The 22,578-nt window shown below is 40.2% G+C and overlaps 2 protein-coding genes across 3 annotated transcripts in view; both read left to right on the top strand.

Annotated features, from left to right (window-relative positions):
* The window catches only part of SEH1L (SEH1 like nucleoporin), a 37,092-nt gene extending 28,924 nt beyond the window's left edge, over positions 1–8,168 (top strand). The window contains exons 6-9 of one of the 2 annotated variants that reach the window (XM_058277267.1): positions 1,740–1,880; positions 2,965–3,122; positions 4,460–4,610; positions 5,794–8,168. In XM_058277267.1, coding sequence (XP_058133250.1) covers positions 1,740–1,880; positions 2,965–3,122; positions 4,460–4,610; positions 5,794–5,806 — 463 coding nt within the window. In that variant the 3' untranslated portion in view covers positions 5,807–8,168. The remainder of the gene's footprint in view (positions 1–1,739; positions 1,881–2,964; positions 3,123–4,459; positions 4,611–5,793) is intronic. The other variant, XM_058277266.2, reaches the window with a different exon arrangement.
* Positions 8,169–16,477: 8,309 nt separating this feature from the next.
* CEP192 (centrosomal protein 192) overlaps positions 16,478–22,578 on the top strand; it is a 129,263-nt gene continuing 123,162 nt past the window's right edge. Inside the window, 1 exon segment of the mRNA XM_058277264.2 lies at positions 16,478–16,568. Within this exon segment, the coding sequence (XP_058133247.1) occupies positions 16,507–16,568 (62 nt within the window). The 5' untranslated portion in view covers positions 16,478–16,506.

Below are 22,578 nucleotides of genomic sequence, written 5' to 3'. Positions count from 1 at the left end.
GAATTCTGAAAAGAAGATAGAAGCAGTCCTCATTGGATAAGTTTTTAGTGAATGTGACAAAGAGTGTGTCTGAGCCTGTGGTGCAAGTTGAAAAAAGACAGAAAAGAGAAAGAACACCTGAAGTGCAAGTGCCGATATTCTATTGGAGGGGACTCTCCTTCCAAGCAACACTTCATGTAAACTCCTTCTCCTCTCACCACTCTCCTCCCACCATCCCATTAGGCCATGGACTCTTCTCAGTACAAGTAAAGTGAAGTTTTTGTTTTATTTAATCTAAGTATTAATTTTTAGGTTTATTTCTCATGGAAAGTAGTGATATACATCTCTGTCTTTTTTACATATTGCCTTAAAAATGTGCATTGTCTTTGGTTTGGGAATGCATTAAATTTATTTACATTATTCCTTATGGGAAAAATCTGTTTGGTATTCATCATTTTTGGTATTTGTCATACCTCCCGGAACCAATTAATGATGAGTACTGAGGTATCACAGTATATTAGAGGAGGATGGTAGAAAATTGGTACAGAGTCATTTCTCTAACCCTCTCTTCAAAACACAGGGTTATGTGCTTTAGTTCTCTACATGATATTCAATCCAAGACACAGTAAAACCTAATAGAGGGGAGCAGATGTGGCTCAAGTGGTTGAGTGCTTGCTTTCCACATGGGTGTCCTGGGTTCAGTCCCTAGTACCTCCTGAAAGCAAGAAAACAACAAGCAAACAAACAAACAAAAACAACTCAGGGGAGCCAGTATGCCTCAGTGGTTGAATGCTGGCTTCCCATATAGGAGGTCCTAGGTTCAATCTCCAGCCCCTGGTACCTCAAAAAAAAAACCACCCCACCGAAAGAAAAAAAAAAGCTAATAGAAACTGACTTGTCATCTCATTCATTGCCTTTCTAACTCTCTTATTACAGGTATAGAAATACAGTTGGCATAGTTTCCTTTCATCTCCACTTAAAAAAAAAGACATTTCTACTGTTACTAGCTTTACTTTTTAATTTATACTGAAACACCCTTTTCTTAAAAACATTATGAATGGCTAATAAATCAATACCTCTTTTTAACTAAGTGTTTATTAAACCGATTTAACCTGAACTTCAAGTATCAAAGGAAGAAATCTGGGAGGTTGTATTAAGTTTCCTAGGACTGCCATAACAAATTACTACAAACTGGGTGGCCTGAAACATGAGATTATTCTCTCAGTTCTGGAGGCCAGAAGTCCAGAATCAAAGTGTTGGCCGGGCCACACTCCCACTGAAGGCTCCAGGGCAGAGTCCTTCCTTTCCTTGCCCAGCTTCTGGCAGCACAGCACTCCTTGGCTTGTGGCAGCATCCCTCTGCACACGGCCTTCTCTGCGTCTGCCTGTCTTCTCTTCCAGCTCTTATAAGGACACTGCTTTGATTTAGGGCCTCCTTCAATCCAGGGTGATCTCATCTGGAGCTCTTTGGGTTGTAAGACCAAAACAGTCTTCTGAAATTTCTGTCATTAGAAATGTTTATGACTTTGTTTAACTTAATTATTATCTGTAAAGACCCTTTTTTAAAATAAAGTCATGTTCATAGGTGCTGGGGATTAAGACTTGGACATAGCTCTTTGAGTTTTAGTCAACTCACTAAACACTAATTGTGAAGTCTGGATTTTAATTCTGAAAAAAAAATTTATTTTTAAACTGCTAACTTTGTTTATTTCCTCCAATTCTGGAATTTTTAATGTTAATAGTTTTCTTTTTTTTCATTAGGAAATATGCAAAAGCAGAAACTCTTATGACCGTCACTGATCCTGTCCATGATATTGCATTTGCTCCAAACTTGGGAAGGTCTTTCCATATTTTGGCTATAGCAACCAAAGATGTGAGAATTTTCACCCTAAAACCTGTCAGGTGAGTTTTAGAAACAGTTACCAGTGTGAAAATACTCTTGATCTTTGATTATTTTTGTTTGTGGAGTGAGTAGAGACAATTATTATCTGAAAAAAATGGATTCTTTAATAAACATTTTATATATAAATATGTAAATTTTGGTTGAGGGTAATTGAATAAAGAGGAAATTTGTATCTCTCGTGTTTTTTTTTTTTTAAGATTTATTTATTTATTTAATTCCCCTCCCCTCCCCCGGTTGTCTGTTTTCTGTGTCTTTTTGCTGCGTCTTGTTTCTTTGTCCGCTTCTGTTGTTGTCAGCGGCACGGGAAGTGTGGGCGGCGCCATTCCTGGGCAGGCTGCTCCCTCCTTCGCGCTGGGCGGCTCTCCTTACGGGGTGCACTCCTTGCGCGTGGGGCTCCCCTACGCGGGGGACACCCCTGTCTGGCACAGGCACTCCTTGCGCGCATCAGCACTGCGCTTGGGCCAGCTCCACACGGTCAAGGAGGCTCGGGGCTTGAACCGCGGGCCTCCCATGTGGTAGACGGACGCCCTAACCACTGGGCCAAAGTCCGTTTCCCTCTCGTGTTTTATTTAGGCTAATACTAACTGTGATTTGGGCCCTCTGAATGTGAATAGTATTCTATATGTTTAAATGAAGGAAAAATAGCAGTCTATTTAAGGAAAACTGAATCAGCATTGAGCCTTTCTTGTGAATACCTATTTAAACTCTAACTTTTTAGAATTGTGAACTTTGGTTTTCCTTTCTCCCCATCCATTTTTTCCCCCTTCTTCCCACCCTTCCTTGTTTTTAATTTAATTATCTATTTTACTCCTCAACCTTGTTTGGGGAAATAAGGTTCTTTTTTCTTATGTGTTTCTTCCATGAACTAGTCCCTGAATGTGCATTATGTGCTAGGATTTTACCAGATCCTGGAGATTCACACTGGCCCAGCTTCTGTGAGCTAACTGGAAGGGTGTACACATATGCATATTATTATAAAATAATGTGGTAACTATGGGACACTAGTTGTATATTTTATTAGAACCGTATATATTATTTTAGTATCTTTCCTCAGAATTCCTCAGCAAAATGTTTTATTAACAGGAAAGAACTTACTTCCTCTGGTGGGCCAACAAAATTTGAAATCCATGTAGTGGCTCAGTTTGATAATCACAATTCTCAGGTCTGGCGAGTGAGTTGGAATATAACGGGAACAGTACTAGCCTCGTCAGGAGATGATGGCTGTGTAAGATTGTGGAAAGGTAAGGTTTCAGTGAAAGGAATAGTTGTTTTATATTTCTACTATAGAATTCTCATTGAAAAATGTAGTCTGAAATAAAGTATTTTGAGAAAAAGTATCTTTCTATACCTACTTTTAAATTAATGTCTTAGCTTAATTTATACTATTTTGAACCTTCAGGAATTTACTTAATTCCTACCAGTAATGACTAATTGGATTGTTATTTAAGTTGCTATGTGAAACAAAGCAACTTTTAAAACTAAAACTAATTGTAACATAGTACACATTATACCAATGAAAAGATACCATGTGCTATAAGGGTAACTTGTGTTACTCCTCAACAAACTCAGGATAGGACTATAATCATCACTTATTTTATTAAATAATTTGCTTTAGTATCAGAAAACCCAGCATCTGCCCTACCTCTTCTTTATTATTCCTCAAAGTTCAAGAATCTTGGGGTTACTGATCTGAAAAATTTCTTAAAAATGCCAAGCTGAGAGAGAACTCAGTCTGATCAGTTGACACTGACTGTGGTTGCTGTAGCTCAGTTTCAATTTTTCCATGGATGTTTATCCATTGGGTAGACATGTCCATGTCCCAGCTTAGCAGAGTGTCCCATACTTAGAATACAAAATAATAATTCTTAGTACACTTACCCTGACCAGTTATTGTTCTCCAAAGTACAGTTTGCTAAGCTAGAGGGCCTTCCGTGTTCAGCCCTAGGTGGTGGTAGAATCTGTCCAGAACTTCCTTTCCTCACTGTCATTTGATTTCAAGGGCCTTGTAGCCCTTTCCTGCTTCTGGAACTTAGTCAGGACCATACCCCAGCAGACTCCCTTACTTGGGTTTTCTGGGCTCGTTATCACTAGTGACCAATATTGCATTCAAAGAATTAGACCATGTTGGAGAAGCCACTAAAATCCCCAAGTTCTGATACCCACATCCATCTCCTAGGACTGTTGGTTCCCACATGACTTACCCTTGCATAACCAAGAAGACAACTCTGTTACCCAAATATATATGGTAACTGAAATTCATTTATAATGAAGACAAAGAATTTCTTTTAATATTACTTTAATAACACAGTAGCTTAGAAAATTGTTAATATCCCTCTTGCAGTGAAACTGGAAGTGAATGGTGAAAACTTAATCTTTTAAACCTTTCTGAAAAATAATTGTTTAATTATTTTTACAATAATTAGAGATACTTATTTCCTTTTAAAAATATCTTTAATGTCCATCCTGAAGAACTTGAGCTATAAAGTTTTTGTTTTTATTTTTTATTTTTTTTATTGTAGTTTGAGGGCATGGACACAGGTATTAATCATGTTCTTGTATTTGACCATTTTCCTTTCAGCTAATTATATGGACAATTGGAAGTGTACTGGTATTTTGAAAGGTAATGGGAGCCCAGTTAATGGGAGTTCTCAGCAGGGAAACTCAAACCCTTCCCTAGGTTCAAATAATCCAAATCTACAAAATTCATTAAATGGATCTTCTGCTGGCAGGTAGGTAGCTGTTTTGTGGGAATACTTGAAATTATATTTTTAAATCATTCTGGGAGACTGACTAAAAGCTTGTTATCTCATGCTTTTTAAGAAATGAAATGAAATACCCAGCATAATTATGACACTATAGAATCTAAAAATTCATTTTGTTAGCTCCATAGGTGGTTTACGCAGTCATAATATTTATTGGTTTGTGAGGCCCAGACAAACTAAATTATATTCTGACACTCCATGGTCTACCATTAGAACTGTTTAAAACTTCATTAAAGATTTTACTTTGCTTCTGATGTACTGAGATGAGGAGAAATGTGGATTAGTAGGGAGGCTTTTAGTCCTAGATGAACATTTGGTGCTTTTGTTGTTTGTGCTGGCAGCAGTGTGGCCTTGAATCAGGTCAAACTGGGATTTTAAGTATACAATAGATCATTTAAGGCTTTGTACACGAGTGCAAAAATAGTTTGGCCATTATTTTAAGAAAACTTTAGTGGAGATTACAGGAGGAAATGATAAATTTTAAGATCTTGAGTTTTAGAATCATTAGTATTTTTTAGATTCTTTATCTTTTTTTTTTTTAATGAGGTTCTGGGAATTGAATCCAGGACCTTGTACATGTGGGGAAGCAGGTGCTCAACCACTGAGCCACACCCACTCCTCTAGATTCTTTGTCTTAATAGTGAATGTTTGATGCAGTCTAAAGAGACATCTTTTTGTTTTCATACTCAGGTTTTAAATATGTGAATTTGTAGGACTTTCTCATTTTATTATGGCTTTGTGAATAATTTGGAATAGGATTCAGGAAACGTTCAAACACAGCCCTAACAAGTATCTTGTGCTCACCCTGTTGTCCTCTTCCATAAGAGTGAATTGAATTTAAAAACTTCCTACCCTATTTTTATACTGCTATATTTTAATAAAGAAGTGCTGTTACTTCATTTTGAAGTTTTAAGTATTTTCATCAGAATAGTTTGCGTAGAGAGAGCTCAGATTATGAATAATGATTTCATGATGCAAAAAATGTTAGTATTAATTTTTAAAACATCTGGTTTTTGGTTGTTGTGTCTGGTGCATACTTTTTTGTAAAGAGCTTTGAAGTTTTGTTCTGTATTCTTACTGTGCCAATAACCGTGTGTGTTAGATCTGTGATGGCTTTTCCCTTCTCCATTTGTATTATGTCCTCTAACAGAAAGCACAGCTGAGTACAAGCTAATCGGAGTAACTTTGCTGTTTGCTGCTTGTTGCATGTTCGCGGGAATGGAGAGCGAGCTCCTTTTCCCCTTCCCCAGCGCCGTTTGACCTCTCCCAAGACACACCAGCAGCCTGCTTACTACTAAACGCAGTCCAAAAGGCCGTTAAAAAACCATGTATTTAATTTTTTGTACTAGCCAGTATATTGACACTATTTGGAACTTTTGAAATATAAATGGAAAGGCTTTTTGTTGAGACATTGTTACCAAAAGTTCCTGAAACTAACAGGAGTTTAAAAATGAAAAGGATTATCAACTTTATAAGTAGTTGGGAGGAGAGGAAAATATCACTTCGATTTGGAGACTATAGGCTTCTTTTGTTTTCTAAAACAGTAAGTGAAAAAGATGAATTTTTATCATTTCAATTTGAAGACAATAAATAATTTTCAAAGCATTGTTTTGAGTGCTAACTTGTTTACCTTTTGTAGAATTGGTTTATGTATATTATTCAGTACAACTCATTTCTTTGTAATATTTAAAAAATATTAGTAAAGGAGTGGGAGTAGTAGTAATAAAATGAAAGTAATTTGATTGTACAGTTTGTAGCCAAGTTAAACATTTGGTATTGGTATTTATAATTTGGTAGCAAAATGAAAACACCTTTGTAAGTTTTTACTTAGTATTCACTCAAGAGATAAATGTTTCTAATATGTGCTTGTGTATTTTTATGGTGTGATTCCATGGCTTAAGCTTTCCTCCAAGTCAAAATTTGTAAATATACTATAATTTGAAAAGCAGTTAAAAGTTTGCTAAAATCATGCATGCAAATGGATGCCAATGTTCCATGTCCCAGAATTTTCTTAACCTAGTTAGCTGTTTCCATTAATTCATATCCTCTAGAGCTCTGACCTTGATGACAAAGATATAAATTTTTAAGTTTGCTAAAATATTATCTTACGGGTAAGTGATAAAATGGAAGAATAACAACATAACATTCATTGGGTCCCTTTACTCATGAATATTCTGTAGTTTTAAGTTTTTTTGCAGAAAAATATACAGTATGTTCAGTGATTGTATTTCTTCAAAAGAACGTTGCAATAACTAGCCATACTATGTGAAATGTATTTGAACTGGTTCTTGGTATCATGTAGGCACAGAAAGAGGTGTGCTTGCTACTGCTACAAATGAAGAATTGCTTTAAAAAATTCCAGTTTGTAAATTTACAGGATAGTATCTAATATGTTTCTGACGAATGCTTTAAATATATACAATTAATGTCTTTCTTTGTGAAATTCCTACTGATGGTTTTTTAAAACATTCTAAATTTAATAGATTATATTTCTTTTGTTTCTACATTTGCTTAAGCAATCTTGATTTGAATAAGATCTTGATTTTTGTTATTATGTTCTGTTAGTTTTGGCATGAATATACTAAACTTTTTTTTTTCCAGCATGTGTTTTCTCCTCTTTGGTTCTCTTTGTATTTACTACTTTTCTCCTTTTCTTGTTTTTTCTTTTTTTCCTGTTGTTTTTGTTTGTTCCGGTGTTTTGTTCCTGTCTTCATTGTTTCAGGTATTTCTTTTCCCCTCTGGATTCCCCAAGGGCTGGATCGAGATGGTCCAGTTATGCCCAGCTCCTTCCTCCTCCTCCTCCTCCTCCTCCTCCTCCTCCTCCTCCTCCTCTGGTAGAACACTCTTGCGATGCTGACACTGCCAACCTCCAGTATCCTCACCCTCGCAGATATATCTCTCGGCCTCTTAACCCCTTACCTGAGAACGAAGGGGTTTAAAATACTGAGTTCACATTTTAAAGGCCCTATTCACATGCTTGTAAATGCGTTCATTCTTGGCTGCTTTTTGTTTTTCTTCATTTTCTTTAAGATGATTTTTCTAATTTAGGGTCTGTCTTGCATGTATTACAACCAGAATACAGTATTTGGATCCTAAATGTGTTTGTGCTTCTCCATCAAAGGAACATTTGTTTCATTGGTTGATATCCTTTGATGAAATAAAATATGTACACGCAAGAGTAACTGTGAAAGTTACACGCCATAGCTGACTTTAAAGTGCTTGTTCTGTAAATTTTATTTTGAATTGTTATGGTTCAAAGTTTCTTATGCTTTGTCATCTGGTTAATGTGAAAGTATGTCATTATGAAGTTCACTCTGCCTTTGAGACATTAAGGATGGTTTTAAATTTTATAGGCTAGATGTTGCAGCTAATATATATAAAATAAGTCATTCCTGTGTATAAAGCAGCAGAACATAAAATGAACTTTTTTTTTTTTAAAGGAAATTGCCATTCACTAATTGGAATTACTGTATAAAGGTTTTGTAGTTAACCTAGGTTATTTAATAAAATCTATTTTAAAAGATATGAATCTGTTGCCTTATAAAAATATTTTATTTGCTAGCTGGTAAGGTTTACTTCTTAGAATACCATGTTACTAAAACAGAGCCCCCCAAAATTAGGCTGATTAATTCTGATCTAATTAATTTTGATCTAATTAGAAATTAGAATATATTATTTTGTAAAATATTTTAAAATTCGAAATCAGTATGGACTTGACAGTAATTATGGCAAAATGTTTAGCACTATGGGACTAGTAATTTTTGGCTCAGTTTTTTCAGCAATTGTCAGGTATTTAACTTCAGGGCTGGGGAGAGAGATATTAAACAGCATTTCTTATTTCGTCTATTGGTTATTTATACATAGATGATCCAGTTGTTAAAACTATATGTTTATAATTTAATTTTAAAAAGATAAATTTCCAGTGGATAATGTCACTCCCCAGTACTTCATAACATGCAAAGGATAAATTGCTGATAAAATATATTCTCTTAATTTTTTTAATATATATATTTTTTATTAGAGAAGTTGTGAGCTTACAGAACAATCATGCATAATGTGCAAAATTCCCATACATCATACCTCAACCATCACTACATTGTTGTGAAACATTTGTTACAGATTATGAAAGAACATCATCAGACTGTTATACTATACTATGGACAGTAGTGTGTATTTGGTATATATTTTTCCATATACCTACCTATCATTAATACCATGTATTAGTATTGTACATTTGTTATACTTCATGAGAGAATACTCTTATGTTTGTACTGTTAGCCAGTCTGTCTTCTCCCACATGGTTTACTATGTTATACAGTCCCATGCCTTCTATAATCTCTCTGAAGGTACAGTGGCTCTCACTTAAACCACAGAGATCTGCAGTCATTGCCCCAGTAAACCTTTCGTTTTCCTTAGTCTAAAAGAAAAAAATTCCATACCTCCCTATTACTGACTCTTAGTGTTGATATGTACCTCCTTTGACGCTGATGTAAGAATATCACAATATTGCTGTTAACTGTACTTCATAAGTTACATTATATTTTCCTCATGCATCGTCATATTCTTACCACCTTGTAATAGTGATGTACATTTGTTCCAGTTCATAGAAGGACATTCTTGTATTTGTATTAACCACAGTCCTCATCCACCTCCAGGTTCACTGTTACTCAATCCCTTGATTATTCTCTAGGTTTTGTTCAATTTACATTTATATCCCTAGACTACCCCTTTCAGCTATAATCCTATTTATAAACCAGCTGTGTTAGTTATACTCACTGTAATGTGTTACCATCAACTCTCCATTTCTACACTTTTACAGTGAAAGCTAATTAAAAATTCTACATACATTAGGCATCAGTACCCCTTTTCAGTTCTCATCCTGTCTCTAGTGACCTACTCTAGGTTTTAACTCCATGTGTTCTTATTTAGTTTATTCTCTCAATTTTAAGGAACATTTGAATTTTTTGTGTCAAATCATTAAAGTGTGTTTCTGTAAGGATAGTGTTCTAAATGTAAAAAAAAAGTACCCTTTACAAATAATTCTCAAAGCCTTCCTTGTGTTAGCGGACTTGACTTAGACTTTTAGGCTAGTTTAGGTTTAAAGCAAGGGGTCTAACTTAAGGGGGAACCTAGCTCAGAATTAAGAATTCACATCTTTGGTGTTTGAACCACTATAGATGTAACTGGGGCTAGAGTGAGAAAGTGAATTGAGAGTCTGCAGTTCAGTCTAGTGAATTTTGATCATCTATATGCAAGATACTGTGCTAATAAACACTGGTGTATATACAGCTTAGCAGGATGGTCTGCACACAAACTGTCATTCTAGTGGAAGAAGACATTTACAGAATTTTCGAAAGGTAGTGGGAGCTCAGCTTTGTTATAAAGGTAGAAATGGTGTAGTAGGCATAAAAGAGTGACATATTTAATTCGGGAGGATTTGGGTGTGACATTTCAACAGGTTGAGCAGATGGGGGGGAGGGTAGGAGTTCTTTCCAAGTTGACCCAGAGTTGAAAGAGGATAGAGCTGTGTTCAGGAAACATGATGTCTATAATATAGTTTGACAAATGAGTGGGTACCTTGAGAGCACCAGTGGGAGGATAATCTGGAATAATACCTTGTGGTCACATTGTAGAAGACTTTGGATATTGGTGGCTGAGGTGTTACCACATTAATTAGTCTGTAAAGGCAAGCTGTGGGAGATGTCTGACTTTTCTGAACTTGATAAGCATCACTTCTAAACCCCTGGTAGGCACCCCTGAGCCATGGGGCTCTCCTGACTCTAAGGAGATTTGTAAATCACAGTGGCTAGAAAGTTTAGATTTTGAGGTGTAAGATAATAGCTAATATTTGTCAAGTTCTAGGGGTCTTGCATGAATTAATTAATTTTATCCTACCACAAAGTATCTTAGTCTGTTCTAATTTTCTCCATTTCACAGATAAAGGAAGCAGTACTAGGAGGTTAAAACTGCCGATCTGAAATCTAAGTGTCGATTGGGAGTTTGGGGAAGCAATCCAAGATGGTGTCCAAGTAATAACTCAGGCAGGGTGATGCTTGGCAAAGTAGGTAGAAGTTGTCCGAGGGAGCTGCTTTCGGGACCCCTGCAGACCAGGAGAGTACTACATGCATCGTCCAGGAGGGACTGGGGACCAAGAGGTGGAGAGGCCAAAGGGAAAACCGTGAGTTGATAACCCCGGGGCTGGGAATGCTGCCCATGCTCCATGCCGAGGGGACCAGCCTTGGTTCAATCTGAGACTGAGTTGCCAATGGAGAGGGGCAGAGACAGATTTCCTCCCAGGGAAGAGGGAGGGGCCAGTGGAGGGATGAGTATTCCACGAACCCTAACTACCATCACTCCCTGGCTCAAAGAGTTAGGTGGAAATAGGATTAATTTCCATGGAAAGGTTTGCTGAGGAGTGTCATTTGCTGGTCATCTGGAAAAGTGAAGGAAGACAGGCTGGACCCCTGGTTCCTTCCCAGGCACAGGACCTGGTTAGGCCCCATTAGCAGCTCCCTACTACAGTTTTGACTGCTTAAACAAGGCCATATTAAAGTTTTAGAAAAAATTAAACTAAAAATCAAAGAAGAGCTGTGAAATAAAACCACCAGGCAAGAGAGAGAAATTGATCAACAGCATAAAGTAAGCAACATAAACAGATGCCTAGGTAGCAACAAAAGATAACAACCCATACTAAGAAACATGAAGACATGGCCCAGCCAAAGGAACAAACCAAGAATTTAGATGCAACACAGGATTTAAAACAATTAATAAAAGCTGTTCACACAAACCTCCTTAATTTAAGGAAAAATATGACTAAAGAGATAAAGGATATTAAGGTGATACTGTGAACATAAGAATTTGAAAGCCTGCAAAAAAGTACAACAGAGCCAAGGCTACATAGAAGTGGGAGAGGCAGGATTCCCATCTAGATAGTCTGGCATCAGAGTCTAGATTCCTACTGCCTGCAGATACTTTGGATTGTAGATCCCTGTCACTAGAAATTCATAGCAGGTTGCCACATATTGTGGGCAGACCTCTGGTGATATTAGGATATTTATGGAGAAAGGACATTTATTAGACAAATACTAGGGATACAGGGTGAATGACAGTCCAGAACATAGACATTCTAGCAGTTCGCCTCCATTATGTGGCCACAGTGTACACAGAGGATTAAGATGCTTTGTGAAAGAAGGGTGGCTTGGTGGGCTCAAATAGCATCCTTTCTCCTCTTAGAGTTTTTGGTTTCTTGTTCAGAATTTACCCAAACCTTATTTGAGAATTTCTCCACTTACCATTAACTCATTGAATATAGACAAAGGTAGAACAAGAGCAATAACACTTTGCAATTGGGAGGACATTCCTGATAATTAAAAGAAGTGTTAAGAGTGTAGTGGTCAGGACCAAGCTAGATACCATGGCATGAGTGAAACAAGGTATGAAAGTGGAGGTAGTAGCGTGAAGGATGTAAGTGGTAAAGCGGAATCTCGAGGTTGTTTTTTGAGTGGGGCAATTTTTACAGGTGGGAAAGGAGCCAGTGGAGAGGGTCAGCTGTACCCAGGAATGAAAGTTAAGTAGTGTTTTGGAGGAGATAGAAAGGAAAGAGATTGTTTTAGATTGTCAGGCTGCCAGCATAAATAACACAAAATGGTTGCCTTAAACATCAGGAAATTATTTTAGTTGCTTCCTCTAGGGTCAATAGCATTCTTGTGCTGGCTGCTGGCGTTCCTTAGGGTTCCTTAGCTTTATCTTTGCTTCTTATCACATGATGTCCTCTTTTCTTAGGTGAGGTATGGCCTTCAGTAATCCTAGATTAAGACTTACTCTTGGGCAGCGGACTTGGCCCAGTGGTTAGGGCATTTGTCTACCACATGGGAGGTCCGTGGTTCAAACCCCTGGCCTCCCCGAACGGTGTGGAGCTGGCCCATGTGCAGTGCTTATGCACGCAAGGAGTGCCGGGCCACGCAGGGGTGTCCCCTGCATAGGGGAGCCCCACACACAAGGAGTGTGCCCCGTAAGGAGAGCCGCCCAGCGTGAAAGAGAGTGCAGCCTTCCCAAGAATGGCGCCACACACATGGAGAGCTGACACAAAAACATGACGCAGCAAAAAGAAACAGATTCCCATGCCGCTGATGACAACAGAAGCAAACAAAGAAGACGCAGCAAACAGACACAGAGAACAGACAACCGGGTAGGGGGGGAAGGGGAGAAAATCAAATAAATAAATAAATCTTTAAAAAAAAAAAACCTACTCTCAGTTGGCCATGCCTTAACTAAAAATAACATTTTTAAGAAGTCCTATTTACAAAATAGGTTCACTCAGGTATGCAGATTAAGAACATGGTTTGTTTTTGTTTTTGTTTCTCCCCTGGGGTAATAATTCAGTTTACTACAGTCCACCCTCTGGATCCCCAAAAGACATGTTCTTCCCACATGCAAAATATATCCACCCCTCCCAACATCCAAAAAGCCTTGTCATTTACTTAACATCTCTTAAATATAAACCCTCATCAAAATTTACCATGGGTGTGGTACATCCTGAGACAAAATCCCTTCCCTCTGTGGATATGAAACCTAGGAAACAAGTTATCTGCTTTCAAAATATAATGGTGGGGGGAAGCAGCTGTGGCTCAAACAGTTGGGCACCCATCTACTATATGGGAGGCCCTGGGTTCACGTCCTGGGGCGTCCTTGTGAAGGCAGGCTGCCTACGTGCTGTGGAGAGCTGACTCAGCAAGGTGATGGAACAAAAAGGGAGAAGCAAAAATGCAGAAGAGTGTGCAGTGAATGGACACAGAGAGCAGACAGCAAGCAAGCAGTAAGGGGGGGGAATAAAAATACAGAAGAACGCACAGCCAATGGACACAGAGCAGACAGCATGCAAAAATGCCACAAGGGCGGCAGGGGTGGGGTGGGGAGGGTAATAATAAAATATAATGGTGGCACAGTCATAGAATAGACATTCCCATTCAGAAGGGAGAAACTGAAGAAAAACAGTGTAGTGGGTCCCAAGCAAATACAATAGCCAGTAGGGCAAACTCAATTAGACTTCAAGGTCTCTGAGTCATCTGTGGATTGATGCTTTTAGCCCCTGCCTGCTGAAGCAGCAGCCCCTCCCCCCCTTCCAAGCACTTACACAGCAGCCATAGACTCCCCAAACACATGGGCATAGACCCCAGTCTTTATGCACATTGGTGGGGGCGGGTGAACTCTCTGCAATGGGGATTGGAAGCTCTTGCCCCTTTAAGTGCTGGGGTGGACCGATCATTTCCAAACACATGATTGGGGTATCTCAATCCAAGGAGGTTTCTTTGGTCCAGACCTTTGCTCACATCGTTCTGCCCTTAAAGTCATTCTTCAATTTGTCTTTTCTTTGTCCCTTTTGGAAAGTTCAGATTGGCTGGGTTTCTCTGCTCATACAAAATTCTAATAAAACTTATCCATTTTCTGTGCAGTTCAAGGGGGTCCAAATGATCAGACAAAAGGAACTTCCACAGATCCTTTTCAGACAAAGATACTTTCAATTCTGACTAACTCTGAAATGGCTGCCTGGATCCATGCTCAGTCAAACCCCTTTAATAGGGTTGTTTAGCCACACCCTCACAGGAGCCATGTTCTCTGGGGATTCACCTCTTGGGAGCTAATAGAGCCACTTCTGGCCCTAGTCTCAGAGAACATATCTGGATAGGCTGAGAAGTTTCCACATCATCAATTTTGGTTTCCTTTGTGCTTAAGAGTTCCATCTTCAGTTTATCTCTTTCCTCTCTCCTTTATAAGTAGCAAGGAGAAACCAGTTTATACCTTTCACATTTTGCTTGGAAGTTGTGACAGTTTGAAATTCTTTTATGAATCCCCAAAAGAGAAAGGTTATGTTTTTGAACTAATCCATTCCTGTGGGTGTGAGATCCTTTTGATTAAACGCTATCAGCGAGGTATGACTCAGGTTGAGTCTCCACCTTCTTACTGGAGCTACAGGAAAATGGGAGCTTTGCCATTTTGACATGGCCATGTGAGAGAGAGGACTGCAGTTTCACCTACAACTGCAGAAAGGCGGAGAACATTTAAGAGACAGAGAGGAGGCCTGGAAGGAGACAAACCCTATGCCTGGTTGCTCACGGCTGAGCTCCAGAAGTGAGCCCAGAGGGGAAAGCAGAGACCTTGGGAGAGAGTGGCAGCCATCTTGCTTCACCACATAGCAGCACCCTGAAAAAGCATCTGCTGGTGCCTGATTTGGACATTTTATGGCCTTGGAACTATAAGCTTTTACCCCAAATACCCTTTATAAAAGCCAACCTATTTGTGTTACTTTGCATCCACAACCTTTGGCAAACTAAAAAGTCTCCTGTGCTAAATATCCAAGTTCATCCCTTACAAATTCAGCCTTCCATCTGATATCAGAAAACACTTTCATGTCCTCTGCTACATTATAAGGATGATTGCCTTTCCTCTGGTGTCCCGTAACATATTCATCACTTCCTTCTGAGGCCTCACCAGAAATACCTCCATATTTCTACTAAAAGTCTCTTCAAAGCTATCTAGGCTTTTTCTATCGAGTGTCTCAGAATTCTTCCAGTGTTTACCCCTTACTCATTTTCTATCACAAATACCACATAATGGGTTGGCTTAAACATTGGAAATTCATTGTTTTGTGGTTTCAGAAGCTAGGTTTGCTTTCTCCTGGGGTTGGTAGCCTTCTGGTGTTGGTTGCTAGCGATACTTGGGGTTCCTTGGCTTTTATCTCTGCTTCTGTCACATGATGATATCTTCTCCTTTCTCCTTCCTGTGACTTCTGGGTCTTTTTTATAAGACTTTAAATAATTGATTAAGACCCACCCTCATTCAGTTGGGGGTACACCTTAATTAAAAATATCTTCAAGGGGTCTTTTTATAATGGGCTCACACCCACAGGAATGCAGATTAACTTTAAGAACATGTTTTTTCCGTGGTTTATAACTCAGTCTACCACAGCGATGAGTTAAAAGATGTCTTTCCCCACCAGACTAACATCAGTAAGAGAAAACTAAACCCTGTGTTTCCCCCCCTTCTCTCCAAGTGAGCTGTATATCTTAAACATTCAATTAATGTTGAATGAAGTTAAGGAATTAGGTTTGGAAAAGGGGAACATTTTTCCTTCTGAGACTGTTCAAGAAGTTTTGCGATAAAGGGAAGTGAAAGGAGTAAAATTCAATCACCTGAATGGTCTCGATGTAGTAGTAGTTCAGGGATTGAGCTGGGTTGGTTGGGCGGGATCTGTGGCTCAAGGAGGATGGGAAAAACTAGAGTTAATTAGGATGACAGGCCTCATCCCCCCACTTCCCACACAGATCAACCTATCTCCTCCGCAAAGGGCGCTTAGGGGTACGGAACTCGCAGGAAACACGGATCCCGAGGAATGGCTTCCTTGGGAGCTCTACAGCAGTGTCTAACATCAGGGTTCACCCCACGGCGACTTAAAGGGAGCGCCTGTCACGTGAGGTCCTCGCCGCGCTAACGATACTAAACCCGCGCGGCTTCTTCACGTGAAATACGTCCGCGTGTTGAAGGCGAGGGAGGCGCTCCGGGGTTCCAAAAGGAATAAAAGCTTGGTTATTTCGAAGTTGGCCTAGGCTGCGGAACGTGCCGCGCCCCCACTCGTAGCGGAAGCCCCGCCCGGCCTCCCAGCCCGCGCATCGCTTCGAACGCAGGACGGGCGGCGCTCGCCCAATCGCCGGGCTCGGCGGGTCTCCAGCCCGCCCCTTCCCGGCGCAGCGTCCACTCCCCAGCCCGGCCTCGAAGCCCCGCCTCGAAGCCCCGCCTCCTGCCCCGTGCCCGCCAACGGACGTCCACTTTAGGGGCGGGGCGGGGGCGCGCACGCAAGCACACGCGCATGCGCTCCCGGGCGCCCGCGCGTTCCGACGCCTCCGTTCCCGCCGGCGGGTTCCGGGACCGGTGAGCAGGGCGGGTGCTGGTCCGTTGTGCAGGCTGGCGGGCGGCGGGCGAGGTGCGCTTCTGGTTTGTGGGGTGGTGGGCAGGGCCGGGCGGCGGGGGCCCACCGCTCCTGGGCGGCGGACGCGGGGCCTCAGCAGGGCGCTCGCCTGAGGAGAAGCGCGCGCCGCGCCCGCAGCTTGCGGCGGTGCGCCTGGTGGTCGGGTGGCGAGTGAGGGGCGGGTCTGTTCCTTCTTTCCGTCCAGAAGTCCGACCCTGAAAGTGCTGTGGTTAACTTCCTGCTGAGAAGTATGCTGTTATTCACTTGTGGTTTGGTTCCGTATAGGCTACTTTTATATATATTCCACATTCCTTCCCTGTGATTTCATTATGAAAACCCAGTGAAATAAGACAAAATAAAGCACTTCTCCTTTTGCTTTGCTGATAATTTCAGACTTTGTATAGTAAAACGTGAGGTCCCTTTTGGCCCAGCCATCTGAAGGATAACTGTTTTTATGGCAGTGTTTCTATTTGCTGTTAAACCATTTTGAGCTCATCCTACTGGCATACTTACAGTTCCAGAATAAACTTTTCTCCGGGATTTCGGTTTTGTGGGCAGTTAGTAGGAAGGCTTGAAAAATAACCTGCTGAATGCCTACCTAATTCTAAAATATACCTTAAACTCTGAAGTGTAAAGGATGAGTTTTTCGGTGCCCCAGCATATTGTACGTTCATATTCCATTCATACATATAGCAGTTGTACACGTAATCTTTAATGAAGGACTAAACTAATTAATCTTTTGTATATACATGGATGTGATAAGATATTAATAAAACCCAATGCAAATTTTGAGGTTCCTACTATGAGGGAATAGCAAGGGAAATCTCAGAGATGGCTACTTAGATCAAATATAGTGAAAGCAAAGATAACATTGTATTGCCTTCATTTTAGATGATGAAGGAGGGTGGGTTATGTGACCCAGAGGGAAGTTAAGATATTTTCCCTACTAGGAAAGATTTAGGAATGTGGCGTATCCACAAATGGTGTAGAACGTGTGTAATCCTTTCTGGAAAGGAGAGACTTGGTGTTAGATTACCTCTTGGGGAATCTGCCAGTGGATTGTGTGTTGCTACTGCACCCACAGCAAAGCTCTTTTAAATCATTTAACACTTTTTATCATAAGTGACAGGTTGTGAGCTCTCTTGAGGGTAGCTGGCTGCCTCATTTATTTTAAAGACTTATTTATCTAACCCCCCTCCCCCATTGTTTGTGCTTGCTGTCTGTTTTGTGTGCTCTCGTTGTCTTTTTTTTTTTTTAAAGGAGGCACCAGGAATTGAACCCCGGACCTTCCATGTGGGAGGGAGGCACCCTATCGCTTAAGCCACCTCTTTTCTGGCTTGTCATGTCTCTCATTGTGTTTTCTGGTGTGTTTCCTCCTTGCATCGTCTTGTTACCTCACTCCCTGTCTTGCTCATCTTCTTTAGGAGGCACTGGGAACCAAACCCGGACCTCCCATGTGGTGGGCGGGAGCTCAGCCGCTTGAGCCACATGCTTTCCTGCCTCATTCATTTTTGTAGTCTCTGTGCCAATAGTGCCCTTTATGGTTTGTGTTTGAAAATGATTATTGTATGAATGTGTGATTGTTCCTTAATATCTAAATTTTCTTTGAATTTGACTTCTAAACAGATAACTTGAATTTGGTATGTATTTTAGTGTGGTTTATGTATCTGTGAATGAGTGAATGACTTAGTCATTACACTAGAGCATCAGGGAAGCTAGTTGGTACACTTGTGTGGTAATTTAGATTAAAAAGTGATGGATGACAGGCATTGGGAACATAGGATGGGTCTTGGATCCATGTATGTATTTGAAGTTAAAAGCATTAGAATTTGCTAAACTAATTGAGAGAGGAGGGATCAGAATGATCCCAGATGTCTGACTTGTATGGGTAGGGAATGTGGATTTAACTAAAGATAATAGGAGTGGGTGCAGGGAAAGTAGCAAGTTTGGTTTAGCATTTGTTGAATTTGTGCTACCTGAAAGAAATTGAGGGGTAAGGTAGATGTGAAAGAGCCATTTGGAAATATTGATCTAGAGCTCAGCACCAATGTTGAGGGTCTGATTTGAAGGGAGGTGTCATTTGTGTAGAGAAATTGAATGCTCTGGAGTCAGACTTGATTAGATGTGACTTCTCTGCTCTTTGCACTGTGCGGTCTGGGAAAGTCTCATAATTCCCTCTGGGCCTCAGTGTCCACAATGGTAGGGATAAGGGTTAGCATGCAAATTTGATGCAGAGATTAATGTATATAAAATACTTCACCTTACTTGATAGACACTAAATATCCATCTAGCTAGCTAGAGAATATAGATTACTTTTTCAACCCATTTCCAGCTCTGTATCAGGTACTGGTAATATATGGATGAATAAGATAGACACGTCCCCCCAGAAACTAACATTCTAAATATATAGGGATCAAAGTCAATATGAATCCAACCCACCGAGAATGTTCTCATTCATTCATTTCACACATATTTATTGAGTACCTACTATATGGTAGGTATTCTAGATATTGTGAAATAGTGATGGACAGTTAGACAAGGCCCTGGCTTTTAGGGAGTATTCTAATGAGAGAAAACAGATAAATACAACAATAAGTAGATAGTGATACTTATTCTGGGAAGAAATTAAAACTGATGTGATAGACTGTGGGGCTCCATTTGATTTTGTAATAAGGGGTCATCTCTCTTAGAAGGTAACATTTATGCTGAGGTGAATGTCAGGAAGGAGGTAGCCATGCAAAGATGTAGGAGAAATGGGCTGAGGAGTGTTATAGGAATAGAGAAGCTAGTATGTGACCGGTGAGCCTAGAAGGTTAGAACATGAGGTGCGAAAGGTTGGCAGGACTTACTGAAGTTCTCAATAGGGACATGATAACCTGATTTATATTTTTCAGTGGTCCTTTTGATTGCTGTGTGAAGAATAAATTGTAAGGTGACTCTAAAAGAAGGAAAACTAGTTAGGAGTCCTTTTAGAACAGTGGTAGTAGTTGATACAGATGTGATTCAGGCATGTTTTGGAGATGGACAGGTTTTGCAGAGATTGTATACCAGTGACACTCAGGAATGGGCTTCAACAACAGATGTGTTTTGGTAATAGTGTTTTTATTCAATTTAAATGATTTCCAGTGGGGCCTGTAATTTTCAGTTGAACCTAGTGTTTTCAGTATTCTCTGACATCCTGCAGCTTTGTATATTTGTTATTTGCATCTGAAGCATTTGAGTTTGAGATCTTTAGAGTAAAAGATGTGTATTGCATGACCTATGGTCTGAAGTCAGAATCCTGGGTAGCTCTTAACATACAAGGTGCAGATAGAGCAAGAGGTTGTAAAGTGAGATGTAGAAATAGTATTTGAGATATCTTCTAAGAAGATTGGCTGTGAGAAGGTGGTAGTAGGAAGTGAAAATGAAAGGTGGGACAGGATATTTCCCACTGCCTCCATCTTAATGTGGGTAAGTTTTGAATATGTTTATTAATGAAGAGGGAGTAATTAGAAATATCAGACATGCTAGAACTGGGCCTGAGAGGAGGGTGATTATATATAGTTGGTGATGATTTTGCTGTGTACTGATGCAGTTTGAAAACATTTATTCATTCATTCAACTGGTTTATTCAGTCTACTTTGTTCCAGGCACTGCCTTACATAAGAATTCAGTGATAAAATTGGCAAAGTCCTTGCCCTCATGAAGCTTATATTCCAATGTGGAGAGAAAAACAGATGAGTGAATTATGTAGCATGTCAGATGGTGGTAAGTATGATAGGAAAAAAGAAAGCAGGGCAAGGAGGTTGGGAGTGCCATACTTTAGCATGTAGTGGGTCAGAGAAGACCTTACAGTTAAGCGGACATTTGAGCAAAGACCTGAAAGAAGTGAAGGAGCAAGGCGTGGATATCTGGGGCAACAGTGTGCTAGGCAGAGGTAAGAGCAGGGGCAAAGGCCCTGAGATGGGAGCAAGTTTGGCATTTCCGGGACAGAGGAGATTAGGATGACTAGAAGTAGAAATCTTTTTTTTTTTTTTTAAAGATTGGGAGAAGAGTTGTAGGAGATGAGGTAGGAGATGTAGTCCCTGGTTGGCCATCATAAGGATTTTTTTGGCTTTTCCTCTGAATGATATGGGAAACCATGGAGGGTTTTCAGCTAAGAAGGGACAGTATTTGACTTACTTTAAAGGGATAGCTAGTGTGTGGAGAACAGACTAGGGGAGGAGACTGAAGTCATGGAGACCAGTAGAAGACTGTTGGCAGTGATTATCCAGGCAGGAGGTGGTGATGGGAGCTTGACCAAAGTGGTGGTAGTGGAAGGAGTGAGAAGTGGCATGATTCTGGTTATATTTTGGAAGTATAATTATTGGGATTTGATTGGGGATTGGATATGAAATGTGTGAGAGTGTATATGTGTGCGAGAGGGAGAGAAGGAGGGAGAGATTAAAGTTTTGGGGCTAAGCAGCTGGGAATGGAGTTGTCATTTTCTGGGGTGGGGAAGACTAAGAGCAGCCTTTTTTGAGGAATGGGGTGGAATCAAGATCAGTTTAGACCTCATAAGGTTTTTTTGTCTTTTTTTTTGAGGGCTGGGGATTGAACCTGGGACCTTGTGTATGAGAAGCTGGTGCTCAACCACGGAGCCACATCGGTTCCCTGGCATTTTAAGTTTTAGGTGCCTGTTAGACATCTAAGTGGAAATACTAAGTAGGCAGTAGAATAAGTTTCAGGGGAGAGATGCAGGCTAGAAATGTGAATTTCATAAGGTATTTAGACTTTGAAATTGAGGTTGATCACCTGGAGAGCGTGACTAGATTAAAGAGATGAAGGATGAGCCCTGGATATGTCAATTTGTAGAGGTTGAAGAAATAAGGACGAATCAGCCAAGTGGATGGAAAAAAAAAAAGCAGCTGGTGAAGTTGGGAGAAACATGAGACAGCTGTGTCTTATAAACCAAATGAAAAAAGTATTTCTACCAGGATGGAATAATCATCTGAATTTCATTGAAGAAGATGAGGATTGAAAATTGATTGTAGGGTCACTGGTAGGATCTTGATAAGAATTGTTTTAGTGAGTTGGTGTGATGAAAGCCGATTGGAGTAAGTTCAAGAGACAATAGGAGAGGGAAGTGGATTTGGCTCAACTGATAGAGCCCTGTGGTGAGCTGGCCCACGTGCATCGCTGTTGTGCGCAAGGAGTGCTGTGCCATGGAGGGGTGTCCCCCACATAGGGGAGCCCCATGTGCAAGGAGTATGCCCCTCAAGGAGAGCCACCCCGCACGTCAAAAGCACAGCCTGCCCAGGAGTGGCGCCGCACACTTGGAGAGCTGACACAGCCAGATGACGCAACAAAAAGAGACACAGATTCCTGGTGCCACTGACAAGAATGCAAGTAGACACAGAACGTAGAGCGAATGGACACAGTGGAAAACGGGGGGGAAGGGGAGGGGAGGGGAGAGAAATTTTAAAAAAAGATAAATCTTAGGAAAAAAAGGCAATAGGAGAGGAACTGGATGACAGATTCCTCTTTGGAGGAGTTTTGAGGTAAAGGGAATATATAGATAGATGTGGTGGGAGCCAAAGGGGGATAATGGGTGTAGGATAGAGGAATTTGTTTTTGTGTTTTGTTTTGTTTTGTTTTTTAAGATTGGAGAACTAATAGCATGCTGTGTGGAACGATTCCATAGAGATGTGTAAGAGGGGTCATTGATAGAGTGCTTGTCATTGCTTTGGTGAGAGGAGTTTGGATCAAGTACAAAGTGGAGAGGTAAACATGGATAATTCATGTGTGACCAAATATGTTCTTATAGATCTTTAGTGGTCTTAACACTTTTTGTACTTTATGGAGTAATTAAATTAGTCTGTGGTATCTAAAATCTACACATTAATGCATTTGTCTTTGACTCCAGTCATCTTAACCAATTATCATAGCCCTTTGAATAATAGTCTTACAGACTTTAATTTCTCTCCCTTTTTATACTGGAGTTTGATCAGTCCT

Source organism: Dasypus novemcinctus, chromosome 16 (genome assembly GCF_030445035.2).
Source record: "Dasypus novemcinctus isolate mDasNov1 chromosome 16, mDasNov1.1.hap2, whole genome shotgun sequence".
NCBI lineage: Eukaryota > Metazoa > Chordata > Mammalia > Cingulata > Dasypodidae > Dasypus > Dasypus novemcinctus.
Note: the sequence above shows the minus strand (reverse complement) of the source record. Positions and strands in the feature narration are given on the sequence as shown.